Source organism: Hyperolius riggenbachi, chromosome 3 (genome assembly GCF_040937935.1).
Source record: "Hyperolius riggenbachi isolate aHypRig1 chromosome 3, aHypRig1.pri, whole genome shotgun sequence".
NCBI classification, from domain to species: Eukaryota; Metazoa; Chordata; class Amphibia; order Anura; family Hyperoliidae; genus Hyperolius; species Hyperolius riggenbachi.
This window is the reverse complement of record NC_090648.1, coordinates 82,190,828-82,206,341: the sequence shown is the minus strand read 5'-3', so window position 1 is coordinate 82,206,341 and position 15,514 is coordinate 82,190,828. Positions and strand designations below refer to the sequence as shown.

General features: G+C 44.5%; 1 protein-coding gene across 2 annotated transcripts in view; it reads left to right on the top strand.

Annotated features, from left to right (window-relative positions):
- The window catches only part of CHCHD5 (coiled-coil-helix-coiled-coil-helix domain containing 5), a 60,712-nt gene that overhangs the window by 2,576 nt on the left and 42,622 nt on the right, over nucleotides 1-15,514 (top strand). For both annotated transcript variants that reach the window (XM_068274434.1, XM_068274433.1), the window contains exon 2: nucleotides 7,857-8,004. In XM_068274434.1, the coding sequence (XP_068130535.1) occupies nucleotides 8,003-8,004 (2 nt within the window). In that variant the 5' untranslated portion in view covers nucleotides 7,857-8,002. The remainder of the gene's footprint in view (nucleotides 1-7,856; nucleotides 8,005-15,514) is intronic.

Here is a 15,514-nt window from a genome sequence, read left to right as displayed (position 1 = left end):
CAATTATCTCTTCTGAGATCTCTCTTTTTGGCCTGATGTAAATATATCTATAAATCATTAGCTATCTGAAGTGTTTCTATGTAGAACAGATTCCTTCTGTCCCTTTTTTCTGCTTAGAGCAGACCTGAACTCAGAACTTCCACTCTGCTCTAAAAGATATGCAACCTCATAATTACCTAAACATTTCTTTGTTACAGCTGATACAAATCCTTCAATAAATCTGCAGTGTTTCTACTTCCTGCTTTCATGGAAACACATATTAAAGGACAACTGAAGATAGAGGTATAGAGCCAGCCATGTTTGTTTCCTTTTAAGCAATACCAGTTGCCTGGCAGCCCTGATGACCCTCTGCCTCTAATACATTCAGCCATAGACCCTGAACAAGCATGCAGCAGATCAGTTGTTTCTGACAATATTGTCAGATCTGACAAGATTAGCAGCATGCTTGTTTCTGGTGTTATTTAAACACTACTGCAGCCAAATAGATCAGCAGGGCTGCCAGGCAACTGGTATTGTTTAAAAGAAAATAAACATGGCAGCCTCCATAGTCTTCTCACTTTAGTTGCCCTTTAACTGAGGGATCTGCGATTCCCGCAGATGCAAGTGTGATCCCTCCCTAAAACTGTGCAGTCTTTGTAAACATTTTCGATACTCTCCAGTAGGTGTCAGCGGATTACTGAGTAATGTGTAGCCATCCATGTAACTGACACCAGTATGTCCCAGTATAGAATCTATCCTGTCCTCTGCTTATGGCGCAGAACAACTATAGAGGACAACTGTAGGTTAATGTAAAGAATTATCTGCAGCGTGAATAGGCACATTCAGCAACATGTCCAGCAGGTTGCCAAGCGGTTGTAAAGCGGACCTGAACTCAGAACCTCCTCTGCTCTAAAAGATACGCAACAGCATAATAAAGAAAAACATTTATTTGTTACAGCTGATACAAATCCTACAAGAAATCTGCAGTGTATCTTCTTCTTGCTTTAATGGAAGCAGACTAATGCTACGCACACACATGCGACAACGATCGTTCGTTGAGAACGACGAACAAACTGTTAATTGATGAACAAACAACCTAAGTAAAGTTAGTTTTAAAATGTGTGTAACGATCTGATCGTTAGAACGAACGTTACATCACGTAAAGCAACTATTGCGCTTGCGCATAAAAATGAGAAGTTTCATGGAGAAATGGTAAAATGCGCATGTCAAGCCTAGTACGAACGACCGTTTCCAACGATGTACTACTTTTGCAAACGATCGTCGGTAAAAATCCGCCAAGCTAGATCGTTCGTTTTTAACGATCTAGCTCGTCCGTCGTTAGACTTAATGATCGTTGGTTGCTTTTTTTTAAACGATCGGGAACGATCGTTTCAAACGACTATAGTCGCATGTGTGTACGCACCTTTAGGGTTACCATCCTCTGTGTACAGATTAGCAGCTCTGCCATGGCAGAGGAGCTGACACAGCTAAAGAGATCAAATGACAATGGTCTTGCAAGCACCAAAAATCGCATAGCAACTAGAGATGGTCAATGAGATGCTAATATTTTCAGCTTGCCTGCAGGTTTTATGCAAAATGTATGCAACTTGAGCCTGGTACACACATCCAATTTTAATTGGCCAATTTTACTACTTCGGTGCAGTTTGAGAGCTTACCTACACAATGTGGTCTTATTATTAAAAAAATCTATTGGCCCTCATACGACATAGAGGTGGTTATTTATGGGCTAATCAATATTGGATATGTTTATGCACATGAATTGTGTCACTACAATCAGTAGCAAGTGAATTTGATTAGCTTAGTTCCAAGTTGCATACAAGTTACATGCAAGAAAGAAAAATCAGCATCTCATTGACTATCTGTAAAGCCTGGGACCCACTAGCACGTTTTTTGGCAGCATTTTGAGATCGCCGGCGATTCCCCAAAACGCTTTGCCAATGAAAGTGAGTGGTGAAGGAACCACTAGTGCGATTGAGATTAGGGGTAATCGCAGGACATGTAGCATTTTTAGCACGTTTGTTATCAATGCTAAGTATATAAGCACCTGCAAAATCACTTTTCAATGGGATTTTGCTGCGCTTTGGGGGGGCCGAGTGATTGTGCTTAAAACAAACGTTATAATACTTACCAAGTGTCTGGATTTCCTGCTTCTGTCCTTAGCCCTGCCCCCTAAAGGAAGATGTTACAGGCACTTCTCTGATTGGTCCTAGAGAAGCACCTATAACCTCTTTCTTTAGGGCATATATCTCAAACTCTGGCCTGTGGGCCAAATCTGGCCCTCGGAGCCATCAGATTTGGCCCTCAGGTGGTTTCCCCACTTTGCATTATGTTTGGCCCACACTGGACCACCAGAGAAGCTATATTGGAGGGTAAGTCCTATATCACCAGGGAAGCCAAATGGGGAGTGGGACAGCACTAGATACCAGGGAACTGTATAGGAGAGGGAAGAGGGCCACTAGACACCAAGGAATTGAATAGGGTAAGGAGGGGCATACATTTGAAATCGGCGCCGGTAGACTTAGGCGCAGGATAGAGCCGGTATATGGCTGGTCCTGCTGCTGCACAAGTCCGGGCCGTGCTAATTACTATTCCCCCTCCAGGCCGCCATGGATAGTGGGGGAATGATATAATTTGGCTTCCAGCGATTGCTGGAGGCCGAATTATTGTGTTTTTTAAGCAACTTCGGCTCAGTCTTCTGACGGCGCTGCCGTTACTCACTTAGCGCCGCAATGAATGTGATTCCTATTGTAGTCTATGGTGGCGCCAGCTGTGCCCAAATCTAGCAGCGCTGAAAAGCACTGCTCCGAAGGAGGGGGCCACTAAACACCAGGGAATTGTATAGATGAAGGAGGGAGGACTAATTAAACATCAGGGAACTGTATAGGGGATAGAGGGGGGCTATTCAACACCAGGGAACTTTATAAGGGAGAGGTGGCCACCAGACATTGTGGTCGGCCTGCGACTTTGTCCCAGAGCTCAATTTCGGCCCACTTTATATTTGAGTTTGATACCCCTGCTTTGGGGGGTGGGCCTACGGCCAGAAGTCCGACATCCACTAAGTATAATAATGTTTATTTAAATTAAAAAAAAAAACCACACAAATCCTAAGCGCTGTACAGAGCTTCTAAGTGTTGGGCAATTGCAATAGGAATCGCTGCACACAGCGCTGTGACAATTTTAAGGTGCGGCAATGATTTCTAGTGGGTTCCGGGCCTTAACCCTGGTGCACACTTTTGATTTTGATTGGTGAATGAGTGGGCAATTATGCCACCTCCATGTAGTATGAAGGTCAACAGATTTTGAATACTATGAACAGATCGTGTGGTTAGCTCTCATACTACATGGAGGTGGTAAAATTGGTCAGTGATAGGCCAATCACAATTGAAGGTGTACTAGTCTTAATTTCAGCATTTGTCCTGTGTACTTGTGGGAACAAGCCTAAGGCCAGAAACCCACTAGGAGCGATTTCTAGTCGCTAGTGTTTTGAAAAAGCTCTTGCTAATGCAATGCTATGGGGGATTTTTATAAAATCACATCACTCAAGTGGGATCACACCCGTAGCATTACAGAAGCAAGAGCTTTTCAAATCGCACAGCACTCAGAAAATAGCTCCTAGTGGGTTTCTGGCCTAAGGGCTCATTCACACTGCAAGAGCTTTACTGAGCGCTTTGTGATTTGAAAAGCTCTTGCTAATGTAATGCTATGGCTGTGATCCCACTTGAGCGATGTGATTTTGTAAAAATCCCCCATAGCATTGCATTAGCAAGAGCTTTTAAAATCTCTAGCGTTTAACCTCCTTGCCGGTTATCCCGAGCTCAGCTCGGGGTAACCTGCCGAGGAGGATTCCTCAGGCCCTGCTGGGCCGATTTGCATAATTTTTTTTTCATACACGCAGCTAGCATTTTGCTAGCTGCGTGTCACTTACGATTGCCGCCGCTCCGCGCCGATCTACTGCTACCCGCCGCATCAGAGGGTGCCCCCCCCCCCCGAGACCCGTGCGCTGCCTGGCCAATCAGTGCCAGGCAGCGCTGAGGGGTGGATCGGGACTCCCTCTGACGTCACGACGTCGGTGACGTCATCGCGCCCATCGCCATGGCGACGGGGGAAGCCCTCATGGAAATCCCATTCAGAACGGGATTTCCGGATGGGCATATGCGCCAGCGGCGATCGGCGCATACGGGGGGACGCCGCAGGGAGGGGGGAAGCATGTAGCTAGTGCTAGGCTAGCTACATGCTAAAAAAAAAATAAAAATGCAAAAAAACACCCTCCCTGCCGTGCGCAGCAAATAATTAGAACGGCAGGGAGGTTAAAAAGCTCTTGTAGGCCCAGTGCACACCAAAAACCTCTAGCAGATCTGCAAAACGCTAGAGGTTTTTGAAGCAGATTTCAGAGCGATTCTAGGCATGCTTAGTAGAGACGTTTTCTAAACATGCCAGGCGGTTTTTTTGTGTAGCAGAGTTCATATATTGTTACAGTAACGCTGTTACTGAACAGCTTCTGTAACAAAAACGCCTGGAAAACCGCTCTGATCTAGCGTTTTCCCGAGCGGTTTGAGGCATTGAGGCAGAAACGGCTCAGAAATCAAAAAAATGCTGCAGCCCCCGAGTTTGCGTTTGTGGAAAAAACTACCTGCTCTGGTGTGCACCAGCCCATTCACTTTTATTAGCCAAGCGGTTTTCCCCCTGCAAGCGTTTTAAAAACCGCTTCAGAACCGCTCTGATGTGCACCAGCCCTAAATCAGCCCTAAGGGCTCAAACCCACTAGCAGCCTTTTCTAAGCACTAGTGATGTGAAAAAGCTCTTGCTAATGCAATGCTATGGGGGATTTTTATAAAATCACATCGCTCAAGTGGGATCACACCCATAGCATTACATTAGCAAAAGCTTTTTAAATCACAAAGCGCTCAGAAAATCGCTCCTAGTGGGTTTCTGGCCTGAGTTTGCTTAAGTCCTGAGACACACTGCAGGGCGCTTTTTGATCTGTCAACACTGCATTTTAAAAAAAATGCTCCCATTGACTTGCATCAGAATCGTGGGAAAAATCGCGATCGTGGCAGTTTTGTCAATGGGAGCTTTTCTAGAAAACATATTCGCAGCGATGACAGATCAAAAAACGCTCTGCAGTGTGTCTTAAAGGATACCACAACTGAAATGTGGCATGATGAGATAGACATGTGTATGTACAGCGCCTAGCACACAGATAACTATGCTGTGTTCCTTTTTTTCTTTCTCTGCCTGAAAGAGTTAAATATCAGGTATGTAAGTGGCTGACTCAGTCCTGACTCAGACAGGAAGTGACTACAGTGTGACCCTCACTGATAAGAAATTCTCCTTTTTTACCTCTTTCTTGCTCTCAGAAGCCATTTTCTGCTAGGAAAGTGTTTTATAGTTGGAATTTCTTATCAGTGAGGGTCACACTGTAGTCACTTCCTGTCTGAGTCAGGACTGAGTCAGCCACTTACATACCTGATATTTAACTCTTTCAGGCAGAGAAAGAAAAAAAGGAACACAGCATAGTTATCTGTGTGCTAGGCACTGTACATACACATGTCTATCTCATTATGTCACATTTCAGTTGTGGTATCCTTTAAAGGGGACCTGAAATGAAAGGGCAGATCAGATGTTTGTAACAAAATCTGACAAAATCAGCAGGACTGCCAGGCAACCGGTATTGTTTAAAAGGAAATAAATATGGGAGCCTGCATATGCCTCTCACTTCAGGTGCAAACCTGAGAGGATACCTACCGCCTTACCTTAGTAGAAGGAAGCCTTTGGATAATCCGGAGGCCTCTCTAATCCTCCTCCACACCACCGCTGCTCAGTGAGACCCTCTTCTTTATGGCTGCGTCCCCATCCGTGTACGAGCACAGCCACGCTGGGCAGACGCAGGTACAGCCTGTGCAGTAGCATGGAGCCTCTCCTGCACTGGGGGAAATGGTGTGAGCAGCTGCACAGTGCGGATGTGCTTCTACATGGACAGGAGCACAGCCAGGAGAGCATAGTGGACAAGCCCTTATATGTTCAGAGGGTCCCAGCACTGGATCGCTGGGCACCAGTAGGATCCCCCAGGTAAGTATTTAATTTAAAGAACAACTGATGGTAGAGACATATGGAGGCTACCATATTTTTTCCCCATCATCTGTGACTAAGCACAAGTTGTAATTTGATCCCTCAACTGTGTGCCACAGCAGAGAGCTCATTGATAAACAGGATGTTAGCAATATGTCTGCTTCCATAAAAACAGGAAGTAGACACACTGCAGATTTATTGCAGGATTTGAATCAGCTGTAACAAAGAAATGTTTTTCTTTCAGGGCTTATTCACAGTGGGACGGTGCGTTGTAATGCGACGTTAAAGTCGCAACGCAAAGAAAAAGGTGGTAATGCTCAATAATGCTGCGTTACTGTTGTATACAGTAGGCACAGTAAAGCATACATGCAATGAAAAGTATGCTTTCCTGTACCTGGTAATGTGCGTTCAGGGCCGGAGCTACCATAGGAAAAAATGGGCAATTGCCCATGGCCCCAGAGCCTGTAGGGGCCCCCAAACTGTTCCTCCCCATCTTAACTGTTGCTCCCCAGGGACTCTGCAGAGTCCGTTAAGTTGGGAGGAGATTGGGGGAGGGTCAGCAGCCAGCTCAGGGACCCAGGAGGGAAATTTGGCTGCATCAAAGGGCCTCTAATCACGCTTTTTAGTTGGGGTGGTGCCTGTTGGGGGGCCCCCAGGCTAATCTAGCCCTAGGGCCCAATTGTTACTTGAGCCGGCCCTGTGCGCGTTTAGAGGTAATGTTCTGCAGCAATGCGTTACCATAACACTACGGGCCCTTTTCCACTAGCAATCGCTAGCGTTCATGCTGAACGCTAGCGATTGCTGAATCGCAATTACCGGCGATTCCCCGACGTTCGCGGCCGCGATTTTGCTATGCTATGCACTGCATAGCAAAATCGCGGCAAATATCGCTCCGCCGCGTGTTCGCGTTCCCGGCAAAAACGAATCGCGGTAGTGGAAATGACCTACCGCGATTCCTATGTTAAAAAGCAAAACGTAGCGATTGTAAAATCGCTAGCGGTTTGCGTTTTTGCGATTCAGCCAGCGCAAACGCGCTGGTGGGAAAGGGCCCTACAAGTTACAATGCGATGCCAACATCGCACTAGGCTTATCATTGCATGATGATGTTAAAAAAGAACATTTCTTTTTCTCATTCATTATTTGAAAGCATGCATAACTAGAGGAGCCGTGTGTATGGCTAGAGAAGTGTCATTTGTTTTTGCACTGAATTGTGTCTCTCTATCTGATCGCAGAAAGTTGGGTGATATAATGCTCGGTACACACTATGCAATTTCCTATTAGATCAACAGGTCGAATTGATCATTTCCGGCAAGTCCGATCAAGTTTCCTATCGATTTTCTGATTGATTTTGCACAGAAGTGACTGAAAAATCGATTGGAAAAATGATCCGAAAGCTGATATTACCTGTCGGAAATTATCGATTTGACCCATCGAACAGACAGAAAATTGCATGATGCACCCATGCAATTTCCCATCAGATAGAGGGGTCGAATTGATTATCTCCAACAGGTCTAATCTGTTTTTAGATCACTTTTATGATCGATTTTCTGATGACTTCTATACAAAATCAATCAGAAAAACGACCGGAATCAGATCAGGCCTGTTGGAAAGAATTGATTTGAGCTGTTTATCTGAAGGGAAATTGAATAGTGTGTGCCAGGCATTAGGGGTTATGTATGCTGTAGGAAACATCATTACCTGCCAATAAGTAATACCTCTGTTGATAAAACCTTTTTATTGCGCCTACAATAGCTGTATAACTTATCTAGGAGCCTGTTTTGTTTCAGCCTTGCACAGGTTAATCAGACTCCACACCCCCAGCAATCCTCTCCACCCCTTTCTGTTTGATCGACCAATCAGAGTGCTGACTTGCTCCAAGCAGGAAGTGTGGCCATGTGCAGTCTTCAAGGGTGAGCCGCAGTCAGTCAACAGCATGTAAGTGGTGGATTGAATTTGTCTGCTTGTTTCTCATCCATGCTTTTTGTCATTTTTTACTTGTTTTCTTTACAAATGCCCCGTTTAAACATGCAATTCTATTCATCTGCAATGCTTCTTCACATAAATGTTCAGTTATGTTATTAGAACTTGCACCTCCTGGACTGATCAATCTTGAATACCCCCTTTTGAAAATGAACCCCCTTTTGCTGCTTGTGTGCTTAAGGTGACCTATGGGAAACCTCATAGGGATTCTATCCACTGCTCGATTTTATCCCTGCCCAAGTGGTCAAACGAATAGTCTAATGCTGGGAATACACGGTTCCTTTCTCCCGTGAGTTTCTGCTCTTAATCGTTTTTGCAGCTCGATTTCAGCTCTCGATTATCTTCCTCTCGTTTTTCTTATCTTTTTCTATTCACTTCTATCAGAAATCGAGTGGCAAAAGAATCGGAAGGGAGATCGGACATGTCGGAAATTATCTATTGAGCCATCTAATCAGCTACAAAACGAACCGTGTATTCCCAGCATAATAGGTGAAATCATTAAGAGAATTAGGAGAACCTTAGTAGAACATTTGGATACAGGTAGTCCCCGGTTAACAAACAAGATAGGGACTGTAGGTTCGTTCTTAACCTGAATCTGTTCTGAAGTCGGAACACTGTGCCATCTCTGTCCCCTGTATCTCCTCTGTGCCTCCAGTGTCCCCCTCTGTGTCACCTCTGCACCTGCTTATGCAAGTTTAAATGCCATTTTTCTTTTGAATTGTTTTTTAAAATCAATTTTCTTAAAAATTACAAGTCCAATTTGGAAAATTTTTTTTACTTGTTCCCATGGAAGCACTGAATCCGTTCGTATCGGCGGGTTGTTCGTAAGACAGCCATTCGTAAGTTGGGGACTACCTGCACTTACCTTGAGAGAGGGAAGCTCCTCACCACGTTCCAGTGCTGGAACCCCGATGCTCCACAGAGCTCGCGCACATGGTGCAGACCGCTCGCATATGAGCAGCGGCAAGGTGGAAAAAACAAAGGCAGTTTGGCTCCATGCTGGTCCTCAGACACTTCAGGGTCCCAGCATTGCAACAGAGGGATGGGGGGAAGCCTTGAGGGGGTCTCGGCACTGGAATTGCGAGGTGAATGGCGATGGGGGAACCGTCTTGAGCATCCAGAGACTTTTCTCTTCTGAGGTAAGTACCCAAATTGGGACCTTTTTATTCTGTTCAGATTTGCTTAAAGTAAACCTGAGATGGGCTAGATAAGAAAAAAAGTTTACATACCTGGGGCTTCCTCCAGCCACTTCCAGGCTGATCGCTTCCTCAACGTCCTCCTCCGCCACCTGGATAGCCCGCAATTCGCCCTTAAAGTCCTACGGTCTGGGGCGTTCTGCGCATGCACTGCCCAGATGCACATGTGCCCCCGTCAGCGTTCTGCGCAGTACACTCCCAGCAACGGGTGCGTGCGAGGCCGGACTGCGGCTGGGCCAAGTGGAGGGCTCTACGGTGTGAATTGCGGATGATCCAGGCAGTGGAGGAGGATGGCGAGGGAGCGATCATCCTGGAGGGGGCTGGAGGAAGCCTCAGATATGTATGATTATTTTTTTTCCCATCTTGGGTACACTTTAAAGGGGAACTGAAGAGAGAGGTATATGGAGGCTGTCATGTTTATTTCCTTTTAATCAATACCAGTTGCCTGGCAGCCCTGCTGGTCTATTTCTCTGCAGTAGTATCTGATTAAAACCAGAAACAAGCATGCAGCTAGTCTTGTCAGATCAGACTTATAAGTCTGAACCACTGAAACACCTGATCTGCTGCATGCTTGTTCAGGGGCTATGGCTAATAGTATTAGAGGCAGAGGATCAGCAGGGCTGCCAAGCAACTGGTATTGTCTAAAAGGAAATAAACATGACAGCCTCCATATACCTCTCTCTTCAGTTCCCCTTTAAGCCTGTCACTGTGTGTACATTCATTTAAAAAAAAAATGAAAAAACAGTCATGATTTGACATTGACAAGCGTGCACCCTGCCTTAGCCGACCTCTATTATAATACAAAACTGTTTAGGGATGGTTAATGATATGCAAATCCGAGTTGATGCATGATTATGTAAACTTTATATGCAGATGTATGCAGCTTACATTTTTAAGCTGCATACAGTTGTGTTCAAAATTATTCAATCCCCACTGAAATTGAGTGTTTTGGCCAGTTTGACATTGATTTTGATCATTTTAGTCATCTTGTTTACAATTTAATCAAAGAGGCACTTGTAAGTCAGACAAATATAACATAACATTTATAATGAAATAACAACAAATGTCTTTTCTGTGCTCACATCATTAACAGTTTTATTCAACCCCAAAGTGACATTCATTCTTAGTACAGCATCCTTTTCCAGTTATAACAGCTTTTAAACGTGAAGCATAGCTTGACACAAGTGTCTTGCAGCGATCTACGGGTATCTTAGCCCATTCTTCATGGGCAAAAGCCTCCAGTTCAGTCACATTCTTAGGCCACATACACACATCAGACCATAGTCTTTTGAAAATGAAAGACCACAGCCTAATTTTACCCCCTTTCATGTAGTATGAGAGCCAAACCTACACAGTCTTTTCTATGGAGCTGAACTCCCCATCAGATAGAAATCTTTGCAAGATGCTGCACACACAGATGCTGTACAGACACAAAAGATCAGTATCTGCAAAATATCTGTTCCTGCCAAAAATCCATTCCTGCAAAATGCTTTCATAGTCTATGATATCTGCAGATCCTCATACACACCTTGTTTAACTGACATTCATCTGCAGATCAGACAATCATCTGCAGATCTGAAAATCCATCCTGGTGGATCTGATCTGCAGATGAATGTCTGTTGAACAAGGTGTGTATGATGATCTGCAGATATCATAGACTATGGGCTCTATTCACTAACAGGCAAAAACACCGCAAAATGTTACCGCTATATTTCCGCCAGCGGTAAACTCCGCATTTTTTCCACATTCACTAATATTTTCCGCATGCGGAAAAAAAGATGCCGAAACAGCCGTTATTCATGCGGGAATCATGCGGTAAAAAGGTCGCATGAAAAAGTGTTTAAAAAAAAAAAATTAAAGTCCAGCAAGCACAGCCCTTAAGCCTCCACACTTCATTAAAGTCAATGGGATGCGAAATATATCACCTACTATTTGTAGGTGATAAAAAATCGGTAAATAACGACGAAATGATGCGCCTGAACATTTTTGAGAATTGATTTTTTTTATTGCGGAAAATACCGACTTTTGCGGAAATTTTTCCGCATGAATCCCGCACTTTGACCGCACTTTTTCTGCATGCGGAAAAAACATGCGGAACATTTTGAGAATTTCAACTTGACGGTATTTTGGTCGCAAACTTCCCGCATGTACTTTACCGCATGCGGGAAGTCTTTGAGAATAGAGCCCTATGAATGCATTTTGCAGGAATGGATCTTTTGCAGGAACAGATCTTTAGAATATCTACAGCTTTTTTGTGTGCAGCATCTTGCAAAGATTTCTGTCTGATGCGGAGCTCAGCTCCATAGAATAGACTGTGTAGAGTATGGCTCTCATACTACATGAAGGGTGGTAAGATTGGTCTGTGATCTTTCATTTTCCAAAGACTATGGTCTGATGTGTGTATGAGCCTTAAAGCCCAATCTACATGATACGATTCTTTATACGATTCAATTACGATTCTATTTACGATCCGATTAAATCCGACATGTCCGATCGGGATTCAATTCGACTTGCCATTGTTTTGCAATGGCAAATCAAATTGAATCGAATCGAATCCCGATCGGACATGTCGGATTTAATCAGATCGTAAATAGAATCATAATTGAATTGTATAAAGAATTGTATCATGTAGATTGGGCTTTAGGCTTGTGCGCTGCAACTGCTTTCTTTAGGTCCCACCAGAGGTTCTCAATCGGATTTAAGTCTGGTGACTGCGATGGCCACTCCAAAATGTTCCAGCCTTTAAGCTGCAACCATGCTCTAGTGGACTTGGAGGTATGCTTGGGATCATTGTCTTGTTGAAAGGTCCAACGTCTCCCAAGCAGTGTTGCCAACCTTTCACGTTATTTTTTACTGACAAATACCTTAAAATTTACTGACAAAACATTTTTTTTACTGACAAAACCCCCTGCGCCGCGCACAGCGCGGCGTGTCGAAAAATGGGCGTGGCCACGCAACACGATGTGGGCGTGGTCATGGGTGGGGCCAAATATACATGATTTTAATATTGCTGTGAAAGGTCTGCCAGGGAAGTTTGAGCTCTGCCATAGCGTTTTCCCCCCCTTCCCCCAAAATACATGTAATCTTACAGCATTTCACCAAAAATCCACGTAATCTGTCAGAGGTTCTTCCAAAATAGAGATAATATGGCAGTGGTTCCTAAAAAATAGATGTAATCTGGCAGCAGCGAAGCGATTCCCCCAACATACACATAATCTGGCAGCAGTTCCCCAAAATACATTTAATCTGACAGCAGTGGTTCCCCAAAAATAGGTAGCCCCAGGTCTATAGGTGTCCCCAGAATAGGTGGCCAGAGATATAGATGTCCCCAGAACAGGTAGCCAGGGGGAGAGATGTCCCCAGAACAGGTAGCCAGGGGTATATGTGCCCAGTATATGTAGGCAGGGGTACAGGGCTGGTTCTAGACTGGCACATATAGGGGGGCAGTCAAATGGGTAGGGTGCAACATGTTCGAGGAAATTTGCGGCCACTAAAGTGGGCATGGCAAGTAAATGCACATAATGAGAGACAGAGTTTCACCAGTAAATGCACATAAGAGACAGAGTTTCACCAGTAAATGCACATAAGAGACAGCCTTTCACCAGTAAATGCACGTAATGACAGACAGCTTTTCACCAGTAAATGCACATAAGAGACCGCCTTTCACCAGTAAATGCACATAAGAGACAGCTTTTCACCAGTAAATGCACATAATAAGAGACAGCTTTGCACCAGTAAATGCACATAATAAGAGACAGCTTTGCACCAGTAAATGCACATAAGAGACAGCTTTTCACCAGTAAATGCACGTAATAAGAGACAGCTTTTCACCAGTAAATGCACATAAGAGACAGCTTTTCACCAGTAAATGCACATAATGGCAAACAGCCAGTGTCCTCAGTATATGTAGCCAGCAGATATATGTGCCCAGTATATGTAGCCAGCAGATATATGTGCCCAGTATATGTAGCCAGAGGTATATGTGCCCAGTATATGTAGGCAGGGTTATATGTGCCCAGTATATGTAGCCAGGGTTATATGTGCCCAGTAGATGTAGCCAGGGTTATATGTGCCCAGTATATGTAGCCAGGGTTATATGTGCCCAGTATATGTAGCCAGAGGTATATATGTGCCCAGTAGATGTAGCCAGAGGTATATGTGCCCAGTAGATGTAGCCAGAGGTATATGTGCCCAGTAGATGTAGCCAGAGGTATATGTGCCCAGTAGATGTAGCCAGAGGTATATGTGCCCAGTAGATGTAGCCAGAGGTATATGTGCCCAGTAGATGTAGCCAGAGGTATATGTGCCCAGTAGATGTAGCCAGAGGTATATGTGCCCAGTAGATGTAGCCAGAGGTATATGTGCCCAGTAGATGTAGCCAGAGGTATATGTGCCCAGTAGATGTAGCCAGAGGTATATGTGCCCAGTAGATGTAGCCAGAGGTATATGTGCCCAGTAGATGTAGCCAGAGGTATATGTGCCCAGTAGATGTAGCCAGAGGTATATGTGCCCAGTAGATGTAGCCAGAGGTATATGTGCCCAGTAGATGTAGCCAGAGGTATATGTGCCCAGTAGATGTAGCCAGAGGTATATGTGCCCAGTAGATGTAGCCAGAGGTATATGTGCCCAGTAGATGTAGCCAGAGGTATATGTGCCCAGTAGATGTAGCCAGAGGTATATGTGCCCAGTAGATGTAGCCAGAGGTATATGTGCCCAGTAGATGTAGCCAGAGGTATATGTGCCCAGTAGATGTAGCCAGAGGTATATGTGCCCAGTAGATGTAGCCAGAGGTATATGTGCCCAGTAGATGTAGCCAGAGGTATATGTGCCCAGTAGATGTAGCCAGAGGTATATGTGCCCAGTAGATGTAGCCAGAGGTATATATATGTGCCCAGTAGATGTAGCCAGAGGTATATATATGTGCCCAGTAGATGTAGCCAGAGGTATATATGTGCCCAGTAGATGTAGCCAGATGTATATGTGCCCAGTAGATGTAGCCAGATGTATATGTGCCCAGTAGATGTAGCCAGAGGTATATATGTGCCCAGTAGATGTAGCCAGATGTATATGTGCCCAGTAGATGTAGCCAGAGGTATATATGTGCCCAGTAGATGTAGCCAGAGGTATATATGTGCCCAGTAGATGTAGCCAGAATGTATATGTGCCCAGTAGATGTAGCCAGATGTATATGTGCCCAGTAGATGTAGCCAGATGTATATGTGCCCAGTAGATGTAGCCAGAGGTATATATGTGCCCAGTAGATGTAGCCAGAGGTATATGTGCCCAGTAGATGTAGCCAGAGGTATATATGTGCCCAGTAGATGTAGCCAGAATGTATATGTGCCCAGTAGATGTAGCCAGATGTATATGTGCCCAGTAGATGTAGCCAGATGTATATGTGCCCAGTAGATGTAGCCAGAGGTATATATGTGCCCAGTAGATGTAGCCAGAATGTATATGTGCCCAGTAGATGTAGCCAGATGTATATGTGCCCAGTAGATGTAGCCAGATGTATATGTGCCCAGTAGATGTAGCCAGAGGTATATGTGCCCAGTAGATGTAGCCAGAGGTATATATGTGCCCAGTAGATGTAGCCAGAGGTATATGTGCCCAGTAGATGTAGCCAGAGGTATATATGTGCCCAGTAGATGTAGCCAGAGGTATATGTGCCCAGTAGATGTAGCCAGAGGTATATATGTGCCCAGTAGATGTAGCCAGATGTATATGTGCCCAGTAGATGTAGCCAGATGTATATGTGCCCAGTAGATGTAGCCAGATGTACAGTGGAGGAAATAATTATTTGACCCCTCACTGATTTTGTAAGTTTGTCCAATGACAAAGAAATGAAAAGTCTCAGAACAGTATCATTTCAATGGTAGGTTTATTTTAACAGCGGCAGATAGCACATCAAAAGGAAAATCGAAAAAATAACCTTAAATAAAAGATAGCAACTGATTTGCATTTCATTGAGTGAAATAAGTTTTTGAACCCCTACCAACCATTAAGAGTTCTGGCTCCCACAGAGTGGTTAGACACTTCTACTCAATTAGTCACCCTCATTAAAGACACCTGTCTTAACTAGTCACCTGTATAAAAGACACCTGTCCACAGAATCAATCAATCAAGCAGAATCCAAACTCTCCAACATGGGAAAGACCAAGGAGCTGTCCAAGGATGTCAGAGACAAAATTGTAGACCTGCACAAGGCTGGAATGGGCTACAAAACCATTAGCAAGAAGCTGGGAGAGAAGGTGACAACTGTTGGTGCG